The sequence below is a fragment of the Lycorma delicatula genome, chromosome 1, assembly GCF_047948215.1.
Source record: "Lycorma delicatula isolate Av1 chromosome 1, ASM4794821v1, whole genome shotgun sequence".
NCBI lineage: Eukaryota > Metazoa > Arthropoda > Insecta > Hemiptera > Fulgoridae > Lycorma > Lycorma delicatula.
In genome coordinates this window covers 178827435-178848215 of record NC_134455.1, presented here as the reverse complement: position 1 = coordinate 178848215, position 20781 = coordinate 178827435, and the positions used below count along the sequence as shown (strand labels likewise).

At 32.6% G+C, this 20781-nt stretch overlaps 1 protein-coding gene across 1 annotated transcript in view; it reads right to left on the bottom strand.

Moving 5' to 3' along the window:
• The window catches only part of LOC142325976 (uncharacterized), a 57263-nt gene that overhangs the window by 29289 nt on the left and 7193 nt on the right, over positions 1-20781 (bottom strand). The window contains exons 3-5 of the mRNA XM_075367974.1: positions 15852-16112; positions 7110-7272; positions 1948-2085 (exon numbers count right to left, since the gene is read on the bottom strand). Of these exons, the coding sequence (XP_075224089.1) occupies positions 1948-2085; positions 7110-7272; positions 15852-16112 (562 nt within the window). The remainder of the gene's footprint in view (positions 1-1947; positions 2086-7109; positions 7273-15851; positions 16113-20781) is intronic.

Here is a 20781-nt window from a genome sequence, read left to right as displayed (position 1 = left end):
ATTTTGAAGAATTTCAGCCAATTTTTGAATGTTGAACAAAATCTTGGAAAACACTTGAAAATGTTCTTAGGGCTAATGAGCAATAAGAACAATGCAATGGCCTGACTAACATAAGGTCTGAATCATTTCAAAAGTTTCTGTAGCATGTTTGGCTAACTTATAACAAAATTTAATGTTAGTGCATTGTTCTATTGTTGGTTTTTGACAGACATTCAAAATGTAATGTCATATGTTATGTCATCACAACTAAACAAAAAGATGACAGGGCCTTGACATATTTTATGGTAAAAAGCTCAAATATGTCATCATATAACAAATGCATTTATTCGAAGATGGCGCTGCTAGTTACATGAAGACTCAGTCAGTCACCTTTTTCACTGGACAGACTGGATATATTATGATTGTTATCATGATATTACGTATACATTATAATCAACCACAATTCTTATAAGTAAAGTGGCACCATTCAGGAATTTCATCAACAATGAAGTAAGTCAAGTAAACTGTGCATGCATCAAATGATGGTGAGTATATTCTAGAATTGAAAAGACTTCTTACTTGATGATTTCATGCTAAATGGTAGAATAAAACAAGACTTAATATGAAAAGTAAACAACTCTCTTGTTCAATACAAAACAAATGACACAGTAGTTACCAAGGAGCAATGTTTTTTTCATGATATTGCTTACTTTTACCTGACTGCAACAACTCAAAGAGCTGCTTCAAAAAAAAGCTAAATAAAAACTAAAAATCGAATGTGGACATCACATGATTTCTTTGTATGCCTATTAGATTATATATACACATTTTTTTACAATGAAAAGTAAATAAAATTTTATTTTTTTAACAACTTCTGATATTTTTTTCATATTCTTTTTAATTGTTATTATTGAATTATTTGTTGTAAAATTATTTTTAAAATTAAAGGTTAATAATTATTAATAAATCAATATATTTAAATTAAAAAAAAAAAAAAAATGGTTATAAAAAAGGCGATGATGTCCGATTCAAAACTATGTGCCTTACCCTTGTAAGATCCAAATATTTCATTAATTAAACTTTTATTTGGCTATAACTCTGGAACCATAGAAAATAAGTAACACTTAAGATATATTGTTGAAAAGCTCTCAATGAGGGCTTATTACTGCTGTTACGAACAGATATAGATATTGTTAAGAACAAAATACAAATGTTTTTGGATCTTGGGCTTTTTTTAGACACTTTTGATTCAGTCTAAAGGAAAGTTTTCCAATCAAACGGGAAGGTGGTGCACAACTAGATCTTACAGCAGTCCTAAATCCAAAATTTCCACATTCTACAGCAAATTCGTTTTGAGTTATGTGAGATAGATATGTACAGATTGCCAAAGCTAGTTAAAATGGATTCAGGGATAGTCAAAATGGATATTTCCATTGAAATCTGAAAACTGAAGGTTTTTGCCATCACAATGCTTCTTTTACTTCATACAAGGAAGAAAAAAACAAAGAGATTTTTATGAAGAAGTCATCTTGAAAGTGATAATGGAATAAAAAGAATTCTTAGAATAACTGACAAAATTAATGCCAGTTTTTTTAAAATAATGAAATTCAATTTAAATTGTAACTATGTGCAGGAAAATAAAATTTTGTTATAGATTTAAAAAATAAACTTTAATTTTTATAAAATAAAGTTTTTGTATGCTGATCTCCAAGTTGAACAGGTAATATATCTCACAGCCTTTCATCCAGAGATCAGGTTCAAAATTCGGTCAGGCATGGCATTTTTCATATGCTCCAAACTGTTACAATCATATTCCCATGCACAAGCTTCTGTGATGAATTCATCAATAAAAAAATATTAAATGTTTTAAATTTATTACAACAACCAAATGATATTTTTTTTAATAAACTCTAGCAGTTACAATCAATTAAGTAAAGAAAAATAAATAAACAGTATTTAAAAACTTACTTTATTTTCTGATTTCTTAACATCTTTCTGTGCAGCAAACATAGCTGCAATTCCACCAGTCTTTTTTGGACTTTTAGATTCTGTTTTCTTAACATTAGATACAGAATTCTCAATAGACAGATCACTTTTTTGTGCAGTCTGAAAACAAAAGCATTTTTTGTCATTTTTTTTGTACAACAAAAAACTGTTACATTGTAACTTAGCTATTTTTGACTAATATTTTCAATACCTTTTTTAAACAATTAACAATCAAATTAATTAAGATTAATGTTAATTATGGTGAAAATAACTGTTTTAACTATTTTAACTGTTCTGAATATGGCTGCAAATAATGAATAAAAATAACAGGATGAAGTGTCAGTTTTACGTGGAGGATTATGCACATTAAATTTTCAATTTAGTATTGGCGATCAATTCTTGGATGGTTCAAGAGAATGAATACTTCCAAGAAAATAAATACTTCCAAGGAAACACACACACATATACAGTAAGTACAATGTATACGTGTACTTACCGCATATTAATTTATCATTCATATATATAAATATGTATAAAAACGTATATAAATACACATTACAATTTATATGATTTTGTCCCCACCAAAAATAGATGCAGAATCTGCACCTGGTCAAAAGAGACCTTGATTTGTTCTGTGCTACAATGGTTTTACCTCAACAATTTCAAAATCGGCTACAACTTTATCTCCTACGAAATAATACAAAACGCTCAACAGCACTACACAAAAAGGGAATGACAAGTGCTGAATTTGGAATATCTTAATTGAAATTCAAAAACATTGAAACCTTTATTAAAAATCATCATAACTGAGTCAACAAACAACTTACAACTGATATTCAAATAGCACAAGAAAATTACTTTTTGCATCAAAGCATAATTTGCATATAAAAAAATATAGATAAATGGTAATTGTTTTTAATTAGAAAAAAACTACCTCTAGTTCTTGAAAAAGTACAAAAATTAACATGTTTCTGCTATGATGTAAGGATTACACCTTAACTAAAACCTATGTACTTATAACATAACTAGCTGCAGAGGTGTGCTTATGGCACATCCTCCGCAGCTAGGCCCTCCGGGCGGGCGGCGTGTTGCAATGGAATTATTATGTGTCCAAAACTGATTACCTCTTGTGTAAAATTTTTTTTTTTGAATGATGAAGACTGATATAACAAAAGTTATATTAGAAATATAACTCTAGAAATTGATATTAACAAATCAGTTTTTCCGCTAATGATCGGTACAACCCAGTGCCTACGTTTTGGTTATACAGAGTGATTCAAAGAAACGGGAAAGTTTGAAAGTTGTGTTGGTAGCCGTGGCTGGCACCACTTGATAAGTGGTGCCAGCCTCTCTAACCTAACCTGCCATTTAGTTGTCATGGATCCTTGAAGTGGTGCGCAATTTGCATTTGCTATTAAAGCGTTTTACAAAAACAATGACAGTGTGGAGGGAGCGCGTAGAGAATTTCGCCGTCATTTTAATCACGACCGTGTTCCATCAGCACATGCAATTAAAACATGGATATCTAATGTTGAGGAAACTGGTTCGGCAATGAAAAAGAAACCTCCAGGCCGTGAGCGAACCGTCCGTACACCACAGAATGTTCAAGCTTTACAAGATGCTGTCACACGAAGTCCACATCGGTCAATCCGTCGTCTCTCAGCATCTTTACAATTGCATAGCTCAAGTGTTCAAAGAATGTTAGTGAAGGACTTGCAATACCATCCATACAGATTGTAGGTCATCCAGGAACTGAAACCGAACGATGCAGTTGTGCGAGCACAATTCTGTAATGTAATGCTTCAGAAGATAAATGATAACGAAGAGTTTGTTCACGAACTGTGGATGTCAGACGAAGCGCATTTCCACCTCAGTGGATTTGTTAACAAGCAAAATTTCAGATACTGGGCACAAGAAAATCCTATGCAGCTACACCAGCGTCCGTTGCACAGCCAGAAAGTGACCGTGTGGTGTGCTATGTCATCTTACAGTGTTATAGGCTCTTATTTTTTTGAGGATGACAACGGTCTTGCGATTACAGTGACGTCGGCTCGTTACGTAGCCATGCTTGAAACCTTTGTTGTAGAACAACAAAAGAGATTTCTACCGATTCTTAACACAGCCTGGTTTCAACAAGACGGAGCAATATCACATACTGCATGAATATCGATGGCAGCTGTATGCCGATTGTTTGGACAACATGTCATTTCACAAAATTGTGACATTAGATGGCCTCCCAGATCGCCTGATCTCTCAGCTTGCGATTACTTTTTGTGGGGTCACCTTAAAAACAAAGTGTTCCACAGTAGACCTGCTACAATGGAAGAACTGAAGGCAAAGATCCGAGAAGCAATTGCGGAAATTCCAGTTGAGATGTTACGTCAAAGATGTTTACGTAGAAGAGGAGGTCACCTAGAAGATGTCATCTTTAAAAAATAAACTAAAATGTATGTATCCTAAAATGACAACATTTGTACAATTACATGAAATAAAATTCATTTTCTAAAAAAAATTTTTCATTAATGTAAGTTTTTTAATTTCCCGTTTCTTTGAATGACCCTGTAGTTCACTGTTTTATGAAGAAAAACAATCACAAAAATAAAAAAATTTACAAGTTATATTATTTACATGACAAACATATACACATAATATTGAACACAGTTTAAGTATTCTGTCACTAAAGATAAGCCACAACTGCCCAGGCACAACCTCACTGTACAAGTGTACAACTACTTATGATCATCACTAGTCACAAATACTATATGAAACATAAATCACCAAAACACAGTTATCAGATAAGTTAAATTTATCATATTAATTTCCAAGAATCAATTTCTGTGGGATTCCACATCTTCAGTTGGTATTAAATTTAATTACATTATATTCTTTTGAAAAATTTATTTTAATTTAATTTTAGATTGTTCTTTGTTTTGAAATTTTGAACTATTTATTATGAATACATATGCAAATTTTGTTGTCTAGTACTGGAATGATGTAATATCTAATTACTATGTTTTGGTGATTTATATTTCATATAATATTAGATTTTATTAACACAGTGGTCAGTATATTAATGAATTATTTGAATTTAAAAAAAAAAAAATTGATATAAATATTAAACAGTTTTAAAATATTTCAGAAGAAATTAGATAGAATGAAAAATAAATCAAATTTTATAAATAACAAGAACTGCCTTTTTCAAAATGTAATTCTTAAAAAAAAAGAAGAAAATTGTAGAGAAAAGACTAAAAACTGATTATTACATGATGTAGTATGCAGCCTTAGTAAAAAGTAAAACTAGGAGCCCTAAACAACACATCCAACATCCATCATCTGAATCAAACTCCATTCCTGCTGACTTACTAATCTGCATCTCTAACTCATAGAGTAGTTACATTTTTCCCACTCGGACAGTTTTCCATACATGTTAACATGTTAATACTGGACATATCTCTATGTGACCAGTATCATAGGAAAATGTTAAGATTAAATAATTTTCTAATATAATAATTTTAAATTGGGAAACAAGAAAGCCCTTGCAAACCATTTATATATTAAATTTACTTGAATCTAAATCGATACAAGCATTTTGATTGTTAATTATCAACAGTAAATGAGAATTCAAAAAATATTATATATTATTGATAATAATGAATAAATAAATAAATGATAATGAATAATAAACTAATAAAAAAAGCACATACAAAACACCACAAAAGTGATAATGTTAGTTTATATCATCTAACAATTGAAACCTCTAACTCAGGTTACCCACCATGAAATTTACTTAGTATATAGGGTTGGATAAGATAAAATTTACCTCAAAAAAAAAACTGAGTCAGCAAGAATGTTGGACTAAACAGATACTACTAAAAACAAAATTTGAGAGATGAAAACTGTTTAATGTTCTAATTGTGCATAAGAACAAAGAGAGATGACTGCGGAAGATACATAAGTGCAATAAGTTTAAAAAGAGTTTTTGATTTCAAATTCTAAAAGGGTATTATTGATCCCCTTTTAACATTTAACATTGAAATTTCTTTATTATTGTTGCTAAATACGATTTAAAACTCTAATCCCAGTTTATTACATACACGTCTTAACCCTTCAGGCAGGGAACACGTGAATGTCACGCACATGTTAAGTTGTATGTATCGGCAGGTGGACATGACAGTCTCGCAGCGCACAGTGCTTGATTCAAAACTTCATAACACTGCCATCTCGTAATGTTTATTTGAACAATTGGCTCTGTGTTATCATGAGGCTTCGTTCTTCCCCTCTGTATTTTTATAACTGCGTAGGATTGCATATCGGTGATGAAATACGATTTTGTTCTACGAAGTTGAATGCTCTTCTTGCAGTCAGTTGCTTCAGCTGTGAGTAAATGAAAATGGCCGGGTCAAGCACGTCGTGTAATCTTACATCGGTACAAATTATTGAATGTTTAGATGAGATGTGTGACAGTAACATTAGAATATTTGATAGTGGTAGTGAATTTGATAGTGACGAAAGTGATGAAGATTTTGTGCCAGAAAATCGTAATGAAAATAAAGAAGATTCTGAACATAGTAGTGGCGATAGTGATGACGATATTGATATACAAGTGAAGCGTACAAGAAAAGACGTAGATTGGAGATGGGAAAAAGGGATGATTCTTCTGCTGAAAATTTGGTTTAAATTGGTGTAATAGTTTTGAAGCTATAATATTTTTTACTTTTAGTACAGCTGCTTTATTTTTTACAGTAATACAGCTGCTGGTTGGGCATTTAAATTAGCAGCAGTAGGGTAGGGCTTTAAAAATTTAAATACCGGCTTGAAGAGTTAAAACTTTCATGTGATAAACTAATATTGTGGCCAATTTCAAAGCAATATGGCATGATAATTGATTTTTGTAGCCTTCTGTATTGATAATAAGCCAAAAGGCATGGTTTTATTCTAACTTCAATCTTTTTTTTTGTTTGCCCTAGATATCCTAATTTTAATTTTTATACACTGGTATGAATTTTTGTTTTATAGTTTTCTTTAGATATATATATATATATATATATATATATAATATTAAATACAATCTTTTAACATTAACATCTTATAACTTTTACTTAAACATTTTAGGATAGCTCTTTCATGATATATAATAAGTTTACCTTTATTTCTGATCCATTGACTTGTTTCTTTTTATTAATAATACCTTCTTTTGAACTGAATTCAATGGATTTATTTTTTGTAGCTAGTAATGCTTGATGTTTTAATTCTAGTACTGATGAAGGATTTCTTAATATACTATCAGTACATTTAATTGACGAAATACTGAAACAAAGATTAAATTAATTAAAAGACTCCATCACTGAAAAAGTAATAATAGTCAACACTATCCAATGAAAATTTTGTAAAATACACCAATCATAATTAATTTTTTGCGATACATTAATATGCAGGTAGCTAAGTGTGAAATATGATCACAATAGTCATGAAAGTACTTTTATGACAAAGTTAGGAGATTGTTAAAAAGTTTGTTACGAATACAAAAGAAGAATTATATCTTCTAATATAAGTGCATCTACAAGGCCATTAGTGATTTCCAGTACTGCTAAGAGGAGTGTGAAAGCAGTGTATAAACACGGAGATACTTTTTTTGAAGAAGACAAATAAAATTTATAGTTTAAATATAGAGAATTTTTTGCAGTTTAATGCAGTTATATTACAATAACCTCATTACTTCATTTGCAAATATCATAAGTGTTAAAGTTCATATAAAAAACTTTTGGTGAGGCTTCTAAATATTGAAATATTGGTAAGGAATGTATGAACTGTACAGTGTTACAAAATTTTTAATAACTTCAAATTAGGCAACATAACAATGATGATAATTATGCAGAAAAAAAATCTGCTATTATCAGGAATAAATGTCTTACCTATATTCGAAGTGTCAAAAGTGAGGGAAAATACATGTATGTTTGTGTTGCTAGATTTCAAAAAACAAAATTAAGTCTGCATTGAAAAATTTTTTCCACTAATGCTGATCAAGGAAAAAATTTTTTTTCAGTAAGTAATCAAATAATAAAAATTGTTGAAAAATGTCATAAAAGATGATGAAATATAAGTGAACGGTTATGACGGGAGACCAAAACAAAGTAGGTGAATGAATCATAACTGCAACCCAGAAAAAGCCAGACAAATTGCTCCAACATCAAAATTAATCATCAGGAGTTCATTCCTTTAGGCTAAACTGTTAATAAAGGACTTTATTTGATTGTAATGCTAAATTTCAGAGAAGAAATGATCAGAGGCATGGATAAGCAATTCACAATGATGTGTGATTGTATATGCATCATTCCTTAACAAGTTTTTGATAAAATAAATGACTGTAATGGCTCAGGTATTATCATGACTGGTTTTACAAATTTCTTCTTATTTAAATAACTAAAACTGTCTTTAAAAGGGCTCATTTTTAGAAACAGAAGCGAAAAAGAAGACAGTTCTGAATGGAATCTATGCAATACTATTCATTTACTGAAGCAGTAATGCAAACTGTGCACAGTGACAATTCCACACACATATCTGATTTAAGCATACAGATGTGAAAGAGGTTTGGCTTTGCATTAAGATTCAAACAAGTAGAATAAGGTCTTAATTTTAAAAACACAATATTATTATATAATGATAAAGGATGTAAAAGTAATTTAAATTTTAAAAAATATACACAGAAACTACAAATTACATTAAAAACACTATTTAAGCCTGTTAACAAACACTGACTAGAGCTACTAAATAATATTATTACTTTATGTAGAATGTTTCCGAGTGGAACTGTCATTTTATTATTATGACAAGATTGATGCTTCACTCAGAAATTGCATAATGAAATGATAAAAATAACCTACATAACTGTATGCAGCAATTAACTTCCTCATACGCAAATGTGCTTGTGAGCAAATCACTGAAGAAATATGACATAAAGTAAAACAAATAATAATAATAATAATAATCATTCCACTCCTCTTAAATAATAAATTTCCAAATTAACTTAAAAAAAAAAAATAAATAACCAATCCATCACAATTAATAAAAGTTAGATATCATGTTAAATTTTTGTTTCTCCCTTCCCTTTATTTCGCTTTCCCTTTTTTCCACCATGAAGGGACCAATGATAAATAACATGTTTCAATATGAACATTGGAGTTTTAAAGCTATGTAATATTTCTCAAGCTTAATGTGCATTGATTACTTATACATGAAATGAAAAAGCAACTCAAACAAACAGTTTTAGCTGTGTATAGGATCAAGAACTGTTTCCTATACCTTCCCCTTGAAAATGCTAGTAGAAATGATGGCTACCCCTTCCCAACATAAAGCGTCCTATGTTTTACAGTTTGCAAAGTGTGAATCTGTGATTACTGTTCAATGTGCGTTCCATCTGAAGTTCTGTTGTGATCCTCTGGTAAAAATAACATTTGTCAATGGTATAAACAATTTGAAACCACTGGCTACATTTGTAAACGGAAGAGTACAGGAACTCGAGTGTGTCTGAAGACAATGTTGAATGTGTAAGTCTTTTGTATGTAGTTCTAGGAAATTCATTACGAAGGCTAGCTGTGAATTAGCAACTCCAATAGTCTATGTGGAGGGTTTTAAGGAAACTCTTATAACTGCATCCATTTTGTTTACAGCTGTTACAAGCTCTAAAGCCTACAGATCATGGCTTGCCTGCTAGGTTTACAAATGAAATGAAGCACCATGACAATGAAGACTTTCTTGTGATGAAAACTTATCGTATTGAGTGATGAATCAATATTTCATGTTAAAGTAAAATTAAACACTCATAATGTACATATCTGGGGATCAGAAAATCCTCACAAAATATTGCAATGTGAAAAAGACTCCCTAAAACTGAATGTTTTTGTACTGTATTCTGACAGCAAGTTTACGGGTCGTTCTTTTTGACTGAAGCAAGTGTGTTGGGAATGTACTACCTTGATATGCTACAGCTATGGCTCTTTCCTCAACTGCAATACGAACCACACAACTTTATTTGGCAACAAGATGGTGCACCTCCTCACTGGCATAACGCTGTACGTGATTGATTGAATGAAATTCTACCTAACTGCTGGACTGGTCACCAGGGACCAGGTGACAGGGCTTGTTTGCTTGACTGAAGTAGCTATCACATCAATTACTCCAGATTTTCTGATTAAAGTATGGGATGTACTCTCCTATTAGCTGGATGTGTGCCATGTGATGAATGGTGCTCACATTGAACACATAGAAACAACTCTTTGAGTTGCTCCTACCATTTCATATATAATTTATCAATGTAAGTAAACCTTAATATTACATAAATTTAAAACCCTGATATTCATTTTGAAACATACAGTAATTAAGTGAAAAAATGGTAGATTTAACCAAGATTTCAATTGTATATAACGGTCAAGTTAGAACAAATTCATTCAAGTTTCATAAAAGAAAAAAAACACAGGTTACATTGTACTGATGCAATCCCATACAAATAGTAAAAAATACAAATTGAGAAAATGGACAATTGAAATAAACAAAGCCATTCAAATGTACGGCCTTTTACTTCAGTTTTGCATATGAAACTAATCACACATGCACCATCACATCATTATTTGCAACAATTACATTAGTTATATAATAATTAAAATAAATCATTAATATGATTTAAAAGGCTAGCATAAAATATGAATTTTATGCTCTGGTTTTATACTTTATAAGCCAATATGAAAATATGCAATACTTAGTTTATAGAACTGTTACATTAGCTAAAACAAAAATTATTTATCTCATTTATGACTACCCAAGAAAAGAACATGAACATATGGCAGTGGAAAAAGTTGTAGTTAGATCAGCTCTTGTGGAACAAACATGCCATCAGCACTGTACTAATAACATATAAAATGCACGATAGTCAATAAGGAAAATGGAGTCGGTTTATGAAGATCGTACATGAAATTTTGGCTTTTATCTGCAGAATCCAACATGAAAGTATACAATATATTGCAGCAGGCATACAGCAGAAACGTTCTTCTATAATAAACCACATTTTAGAGGTGCAAACTGTTTCAGGTGATCTGTCTTTCAATCATAAAGTAGGATAGTCTGGATGCTACAGCCACTACAGTGAATTAGATCATGATTAACACATTGCCATCATTTTTTAGTAAGATCATGAATTACAGTGATATTACAGATATCTCATGATTATGTGCACGCAATTTTGAACCATCATTTGAACGTGAAATGCAACTGCGCAAGATGATGTTGAAATTGCTAATTTCTGAACAGACGCTGGTGCAAATAGAGGTGTATTAAGAGCTTCAGTGTCTGTCACAGTAGTAATTTTTCATGGCAAGACATACCTGAATTCCATAATTGCTTATGATGAGATTTTGCTTCACTTTTAAGATCCCAAAAGCAAACAGGCAAGCACATCTCGAAATTTTCAATGCCAAAATTGTTCGATCAGTAGGTAAAGTAATTGTGATTTCCCTTTTTTGAATACTAGAATGATTTAGTCATGAAGTGCCCTCATGAAAAAGAGTTATTGAATAATACTACATAGCAGTTTTGAAGTCCCTGACCAAACATATCTGAAGAAAATGCCCATCTCATTGGTGACTAAACTGTGATAATGCACGCTCTCACGTTGGAAATATTGTTCCACAATATTTGGACTGACAAAATACTGTACTTGTGCTAGCCCTCCATAAAATGTGGGCTTTATTTCATGTAACTTTATTCTGTTCTTTCACTTGAAATTAAAACTGCAGAGCTAGCATTTTAACTCTAAGACCATTCTGAGGAAGGAGGAGACATTTCTGAAGACAATATAAAAAAATGGGTAATTCCCATACTAGAAGGGCTTTTTGTCTTTATTATTATTTTTTTTTTTTCAAAGAGGGTTTGTTGGAAGCTTAGTTTTTATGTTTTGATTATGATAGAGATTATCAAAAGATAATCTCCAACATTTAGCCGCAGATAAATAACTTTTATAAAAGATATTGTTATGCGTGCGCATTATATTGTTATAGTGATTATATTGTTACACGTGCGCGTGCACACACACATACTGCCAAAATTTGTAGCTCCAAAAAAGCAGTATGATTTCTAAACAAAATAATCCTAATCATTTGTTTTTCTTTTTGTGAAGGGGGAGTAACAGTGCCTCTTTACTGTCACAGAATGATCATGATCCCATGTAAGTAGTCCAAAGATAATGTGACTGAAAAGGTAAGAAGCAGACAGAAAGAAATATTTTTAATAGAAGCTCGGATAATTTTCCTCTTACCCTTTTGTAAATGTAACTTAAAGCAGCGTCTAATAATCATTCTCAGTTCTCTTTAAGACCAAAATAGTATCAGAGGCTTTTCCTCACTTAACTGCAAATCATTCACTTTGAATCACTACTTTCATTAATTGTATACTTAATTTTTTTGTCAGAAAATAATGAATCTTGGAATCTGTTCACACTTGCAAATGTAATTTTTGTCTTTCACTGCCCACTTGGGAACATCATTCATATCTTCTTGTCTGTCTAAATCTTTTACACCAATCAAATACATTAAATTTTTCCAGAGTATCACAACATGCAATTTTCTAACACCTCCAGGGTGTGGTAACAGTTTTGCCTATTTCCACAAAACATTTGGTGTTAAAACAATACAAAGTTAATGTTAACATTTTACCAATGCAAAAATATAGTGTTTATGATTTCGGATTTTTTTTTTTTGCTTGATCTCATCAGCTTTGAAGCATATATGTGGAATATAGTAATTAAACTTATATCTGCAATCAATACAGAATCATGTGTGATTAGAGAGAAAATCATTTATTAGGATATTAAAAAGAAAGGATCCTAAGGACTATTCTGTGATACTCTACAATCGAATAAATAGTAAACATTCAACAAAAAGTAAATGTTATGAAAAAGACCCTGTCTCACTTCTTTCACTTGCATAAAATTTTGACATTTGTAATGGTTCAATTCCAAAATCATAATGTACAGTTTAAGCATTCATAAATCAACAGATACACAATAAAATGCTTTTATCAAATCACCAACTACAAAATTATAATGTCTTCAATTTGTTTTCTCCAACCAATTTTCCAGCTACTGCCGGACCTAAGTGTAAGTGTAAGTGTGTAAGCATGTAAGTGTGTGTGTGTGTGTGTGTGTGTGTGTGTGTGTGTGTGTGTGGTGTGTGTGTGTGTGTGTGTGTGTGTGTGTGTGTGTGTGTGTGTGTGTGTGTGTGTGTGTGTGTGTGTGTGTGTGTAGATTAGCATCTATAATCACCATACTGACTTGCCAGGCCTGATATAGCTGCAGATGTAGTGCAATGTAAGTATAAATATACCAGTAAACATGTAGTCTTGATCAGACTCAAGTTGACCACTCCTAAGATGTACAGTTAGTTTGGTGGTTGGTTGAAACCCAACCACCAAACAACAATGGTTTGTCTTATCTTCAAATGTATCTAAAATAAATTTGGCTACTTGGACTAAAGCAAATTTGGTACATAATTATAATTTCCTTAAAAAAAAATGTTGTTATTTGCCTACTTATAAAAAGCCATGGCATAATAATTTTTTTATTAAATTGCTGACGTCTTGGAACAGTTTAACCAATTTAAGAATATGAAAGATCACAACAAAATTCAGTCTTTATATTGAATCTTAGTGAAGTAAACCACGTAGCTATGTCTTATAAAACATGGACACTCGAAATAATACAAAAATGCTGCTGAAAAATACAACTTACCCTCTGTTTAAACTTTATTACTTACTAAATTATGTTGTATTAAATCTACAACTAAAATTATCTTCAGTATCAAAACATAAAAAGATACACAAAAATATTGATTCTTTCAAATCATTTCAGTAGTTTTCCAGTTTTGAGCACATCAGTAGAAACAAACACAAATACATACTGTACATATAAACAAACATTCTCATAGACTTCTGATTTAAACTATGTATCGAGACTGGCCAGAGAATTTATTTAAATAAAGAAAAATATAAATAAACACTATCAACATATGGTCAGTTCCAGTATAGTTATTAAACAATAATAATAATTTAGATGTTAACAGTAAATACTGTGAAGCAACTACATTAGATACGGCATACACAGGAGTGCTCTTGAATCAATACACAGAAGGAGCTGCCTCCATATTACAGCTGCATATCACACAGTTTCTCTAGAGAAAGTTGCAGTGTTGGTGGAATACTACCTGTCGATCTGGAGATCACCCACAGAAATAAGATTAAAGAGCAACGATTGTCAACACCTGCAGAAAAAAAGGAGAATGGCTAGTTCCATAATGGAAGAAATGAAGAGAGAATGGCAGATGCAGTGGAACACTAGTGATAAAGGCTGATGGACACACCGCATAATTGGGGACCTGAGTAGTTGGTGTGAGAGGGGCCATGGCTCGCTGGATTACTATCTCACTCAGTTTCTAGTGGGCCATGGAGGTTCAGAGAACACCTTTTTAAGTTTAAGCTAGATCACTATGCTAGTTGTCCAGTGTGTGTACATGAAGAAGAAGAGACAGCATATCACGTGTCTTCTTTTGCTGCCCCCAATTTGAGGATGCGAGGAGGGAAATACTGGATACCACAGATAAAAAGGGAAATCTTCCTCCCAGAGGAACTGCAGCATACCATGTTGAAAAGTGCAGAAAACTGGACGGTTGTAGCAAGGTTTGCTAGGAAGATCATGGAGAAGCCGTACATCTGGGAGGAGTCTTGCCGGATAGAAGGGGTCGTCGAAGGGTGCAGGGGCGAACAGGCAAGCGGCTGAGAGCCTAGGAGGTTCCCCGTACATGTGGGGATCACCTAAGTGTGATGAGGTTGTGGGCATTTTGCTCCCACATCCAATGGTGACCTGTGAGGTAAGTATATTATAGTGTTCGATTGTCTGTGAGGTGTTTGTTTATGTGATTGGATGTGAATGACTTTGATGTGATGGGTGGAGTGTGCAGTATGAGGTATGTTTTCTGAGTGATGATTGGATGTTGTGGAGTGTGAGATTTAATTTGATGTTTGGTATCATGTGGGTCTGAGGTCCGTGTCTGTTGACTGTTGTGTCTGAATGTGTGTGAGGGCGTATTCCCTCCCTTCCTGAAGCAATGCACACAAGCTATACCAAGAAGGATGGGTAGCCAGGGGTGGAGGTTTAGTCAGTAGTGCAGAGGAACACATACGCATTTAATAACATCTTGCAGAACCTGTTAGCGAGCCCGACACTGCCCAGGCATCCATAAATTGAGTTCCTCCACCTCTTCAAAAAAGGAGTATTCCTATACAGAAACCAAGAAATGTAGTTGTAATCTGCCTTGCAAAATGTTAAATAAGTTTTATATTATGAATTCCATTTCCCTTTATTACCCTAGTAAACAGCTGATACTGAATGATAAGAAAAAGTTTATCTATTTAAAAAAATCAATTTTATAAAACTTGATGAAAATTGTTAAATACTCAATTCATAAAAACATTTCTACAAGGATAGGTTAAGGAGCTGTCAAGGAAGCTTTCTTTCTTCTACCAGTCAACTGACTGCCATGAGTTATATTAAGTCACTTAATAATGTCAATATCTGGCAATCTAATAGTGGAAAAAATACTAGGAGCAGCGCATTTATAGTGCATAGTTCATAGTACTCTAAAGGAAATATATTGGAGTAACATAGAGGATCAAATAATTGTTTAACATAAAGTGGTTTCTTTAAGGAGGGTGCTTTTACACTCAGTCTAAAACGTCAAGGACCTGTCTTGTTAGAAATTATTTATTATAAACTTTTACTAAAATATTCAATTGCAATATTCTCAGCAAAACTCAGAAAAATGTCTAATTTGAAATATGATGCTTACCCTATCTTTGATTTATTCTGATTGTCATGAACAGCAATATTATCGACAGAATATAATGCAGAACCAAGATCTCCACTCACACTATTTTTCTGTATACTGTACACATGTTCAGAAGTAACATTTTTAAATTTACATTTTACATCTGATAAATCTTCTTGCCGACTAACTACTATTCTATGACTTCCATCATGCATAATTCCTCCAAAAAAATAGGTTACACCAATTCTTTCATTTGATTTATTCACAAATGTTGAAAGCAATCTGGAATAAAAATAATTGATTAACCAAAACATTCATAAAACCAAACATTCACAAAACCAAACATGTCTTATACACAGAAAAATAACATAAATTTTCAGCATATTAATTTATCATGATGAAAAGAACATTGTTGCAACGTCGATGGGATGCCCTGATTCAACAGCGTTGTGGTAGATTTTAGAATGAAGATGGACTGTATGTGTTCATAGGTGATGAATGAAGACAACATCTTGTTGATTATTGATGAAGGATTGTTTAATTGTACGCCGTTTTGGTGGTTTAAAAGAATTTTGTAATATAAACTTGTAACTTAACTTTAAAGATAGCAAACATAAGCTAAATAAAACTTAAAGTAATGTTCATCTGAACAAGAATTGAGAGAGTCCGTCCGGACACGACCGCCTTGGGTCAGGTATGAGTGCAGACTGGTATAAGACGCTATGTAGAGTGCTCAAGGGAGCAGCTAGTGACGTAGACATCCGGGATGGTCTGACGACCATAGTTTGTCGTGGGCACCCTAGCCACCACTATGTTTCAGCACCCAATGTCAAGAGGTGGTGAAAACATAACATACCACCCCCCAAATTATAATTTTTATAAAAATTACATGAAATGACGTTAAAAGAAAAAAATCATTGATTGGATTTAGAATAATTCATATCATCCCAATCATCTAAATTTGGAATAATAATTAGTTTATTAATGGCTCTTTTTATGGTGGTGTTATTTGTTTTTACGTCTACTCTAGTGAGTCCATCCTTGCCTGGATGCACTTGAACTATTAATCCTAATCTTCAGATGAGAAAGGTTATTTTCCTTAATTATAGCCAGATTACCAACGCAAATGTTGGTAATTGAAACCTTGCACTTCTCTGTTGTGGAGAATGTAAATAGTTGTTAGACCACACTTTCCAAAAATCTCTAAATAATTTTTGTGTAAGCTGCCACCTAGCGAGCTTATTTACGTTAATGCCTGAGAAATCAGGGTCAGGTAAGGAAGTTAAAGGAGCAAAAATTAAAAAATGTCAAGGAGTGAGTGGAGCGGGATCAGAGGTGTCAGATGAAGGTAAATATAATGGTTTTGAATTTAAACATGCCTCTATTTGGATAAACAGAGTAGATAATTCTTCGTAGTTGATAACATAATTTACCATGACTCTTTGCAGGTAAAACTTCATGCTCTTCTCAGCGGCTTCCCATAAACCACCCCAACTAGGAGAGTATGAAGGAATGAAGGACCATTTTATATTGTTAGAGGTGCAGAAAAATTTAATTTTGAAATTAGCGGTATCAGTTTTAAGAAAATCATACATTTCTTGAAGATAGTAATTTTCACCGCAAAAGTTTTTTCCATTGTCAGAAAAAATGTAAGAGAGCAATGTATTTTTCAAATTGTAAATGAATCGACAACAACATGAAAATATGTTTAGTGTTCGTGTGAACAAGGAATGGTTTTGAAAGTTCTACAGCTTCTGTAGCTTGAAGAGCAGCTGAAAACAATTAGTTTTGATAGACTTCTCTTCCTTGAGCGAATCTGGCGGAATCATAGAAATAAGAGATTGATTGGATGGCCAGACATTCTCCTCAGCATCCTACAAATCTTCGTAGGGCAGCGATAAAGCTTTCTGTTGATAAATCAGTCATGAGTTCAAGGTGTACTGCCTTTGTGCTGAGACATACGAACAATGCAATGTAAGCCTTAATAGTTGAAGGATTGGTAGATCGTGTACGCCGCCCACCATGACGGATAAGTATTGGGCCAGCATAATCAGCACCAGTTGACTGGAATGGTCTGAATATTGTGACTCTTTCTTTTGGCAGTTAACCAAGTAACTGACTCTGAGGTTGAGCTCTAAAGCGAAAACAAGTTAAACATTTATGTATGACGGAGGGAATTATGATTTTGGAATTGACGATCCAATATTTTTGTCTGAGTGAAGAATGAATTAATTCTAATCCTCCATGGGATAATCTTAAATGCTCATGATAAATAATTAAATTGAGTTAGATAACTATGAGGACTTAAAATCACAGGATGCTTAGAATTTAGAGACAATTTTGAAAAACTTAGACCTACAACGCGAATAATGCCATTTTGATCCAATAATGGGTTTGAGAGAAGTTAATTTGCTTTTCCTGAATACAGCAGAATTTTTTCTTAAATCGTTTAATTCCTTTGCAAAATATAATTCTTAAGTTTGGGGAACAAGAATTTCTAATATGGAACTGGTTTCTTGTGGAGAAAGATCTAACATACGACTGTATTTATTTTTCAAATTGTGAATGAATCAACAATATGAAAATATATTTAGTGTTCGTGTGAATGAGGAAAATGGTTTTGAAGTTCACAGCTTTTGTAGCTTGAAGAGCAGCTGAAAATACATTAGTTTTGATAGACTTCTCTTCCTTGAGCGTATCTGGCAGAATCAGAAATAACAGATTGATTGGATGGCCAGACATTCTCTTCTTCCTTCGGAAAAGACAGGCCATTTCACCATAGGTGTGACGAGATTAATGCATCCAGCAGGCAACCACGTGACAAGATGTCTGCGGGGTTATCCCTTATTAAAGGAATGTGCTTCCATAAGCATTCCTTAGTTAGCTCTTAAATTTTATAAGTTTTATTTGCAACGAATATCTTCCATCAATTAGGAAGCGATGACAACCAGTAAAGTATGACTTGAGAATCCGACCAAAGGTGGATTGAATGAAACTTTATACTTAAAATACACTTAACTTTATTGAATAGATGAGATAATAGAAAAGCCACATTCAGCCCTAACCTAGGAATAGAGATTTGCTTGAATGGAGCAACTCTAGATTTTGAACACAATAAGTGGGTTTCAGTGTGTTTATTGCTATCAACAGATCTGTTGAAAAGACATGCACCATATGCGCTGCTACTTACATCACAAAATCCATGTAATTGATGACTCTTACTAAAACTAATTTTAACTAATCTAGGAATCTTAAAATAATTGAAGATTTGAGTTGAGAGTAGAGAAAATTCCATTTTTCTGCTAACAGAGCGGGAAGAACTTCATCCCAGTGAAGGTTGATGCACCATAACTCTTGTATGAGCACTTTAAACAGAACGATTATAGGAGCAAGTAGTTCTAAAGGATCGAACAATGAAGAAATGATTGACAAAACGGAACGCCTGCTGTAAGAATTATTCTTATCCCTTGGTTTGAACTGATAAATAAAATCATCGCCTTGAGGATTCCAAAATAATGCAAGTGTCTTGATATTATCATCCTTATCTAATTTGATGAAAGAATCAGAATTGTCAAACATATCTGGAACGCTGGAATGGCATTTATGTACTGAAAGTCCATATTTGCTAAGCAATAACGAAACATCATTGTATAATTGTTTCAACTGATCAATGTTGTCACAACCAGTGAGCAGATCATCTACATAAAAATTTTACTTAATTACTTGGCAACCCTGAGGAAAAAAGGCTTCATTTTGATTGGAAATTTCAATCAAACATCTTGTTGCTAGAAAACTTGAAGGCACTAACCCATAAGTAACTGTCTGTAAGTTACATGGAATGATTGATGAGTTGGTATCATCATACCAGAGAATTCTTTGTAATGAATAATCTCGAGGATTAATGCGAATTTGTCTGTACAGTTTAGGAATGTCTCCTGATAGCCTGTAACTATGAGTCCTAAAACTAATTATAATTGAAAATAAATCTTGTTGTACTACTGGACCTGTAGCAAGAATTGAATTGAGTAATTGGCCATTTGAAGTTTTCGCACTACCATCAAATACTACTCTTGTTTTGGTAGTGGTGGAAGATTCACAAAATACTGTGTGATGAGGTAAATAAAAGGTTTCAGATGGAACCTTGGACTGAAATGAATCTACAGGTTGCATGTGATCCAGTTCTTGATTTTCCTTCATGAAATGTAAGTAGTCTTCCTTGAGTTTAGGATTTTTCTTAATCTACGCTGTAATAAATTGAAACAATGTTTGGTAAAAGAAAAATTTTTCTTTTACAGAAAAATTATCATGTTAACAAATTTTTAAATATTGAATATTATTTATTTTAAAGACAAATATGTTTACTGATATTTTTTAATTATCAATAAATTACTGATTTAATGCTCTTCACTATCCCTTTTTACACTACTAATCTTTAAACAAGTTGCCTGCAAAATACACATCATATATTTGGTTACAGTGTTCCACAATGAAGCAGAATAAGCTCACAGTATACAATTGGTTCTTGTAGAAATAACTGCTGATTCAATCAACTCCATCCTCGTTAGCATACTTACACCTTTATCGCTTTCTACACAACTCTCATCAATAGTTGTTATTAGTCTGATTAGATTCCTTATTACCTATTCTTTCCTGAGACAAGACTGTTCTGTAACCGATTTGCTCCATATTTCTACTTAACCTGTTCAGAATGCACAGCCTTACATAGCCTAACTTCTGTGCAGAATTAAACTTTGTTAAATCTTTGTTAAATTAAACTAACCCTGGAATCTTGACAATTTACTCAGTTTTTTTTTTTTTTTTTACTGGAATTAAATCATGGTTGTTTTCAGGAAGCTTTTTGGCCATATCTCACTATTGTACATCATAAACAACAACCAGTTAGTTACACATCATACATCATATACAACAATTTCACTTTCTCTTGCAGCCC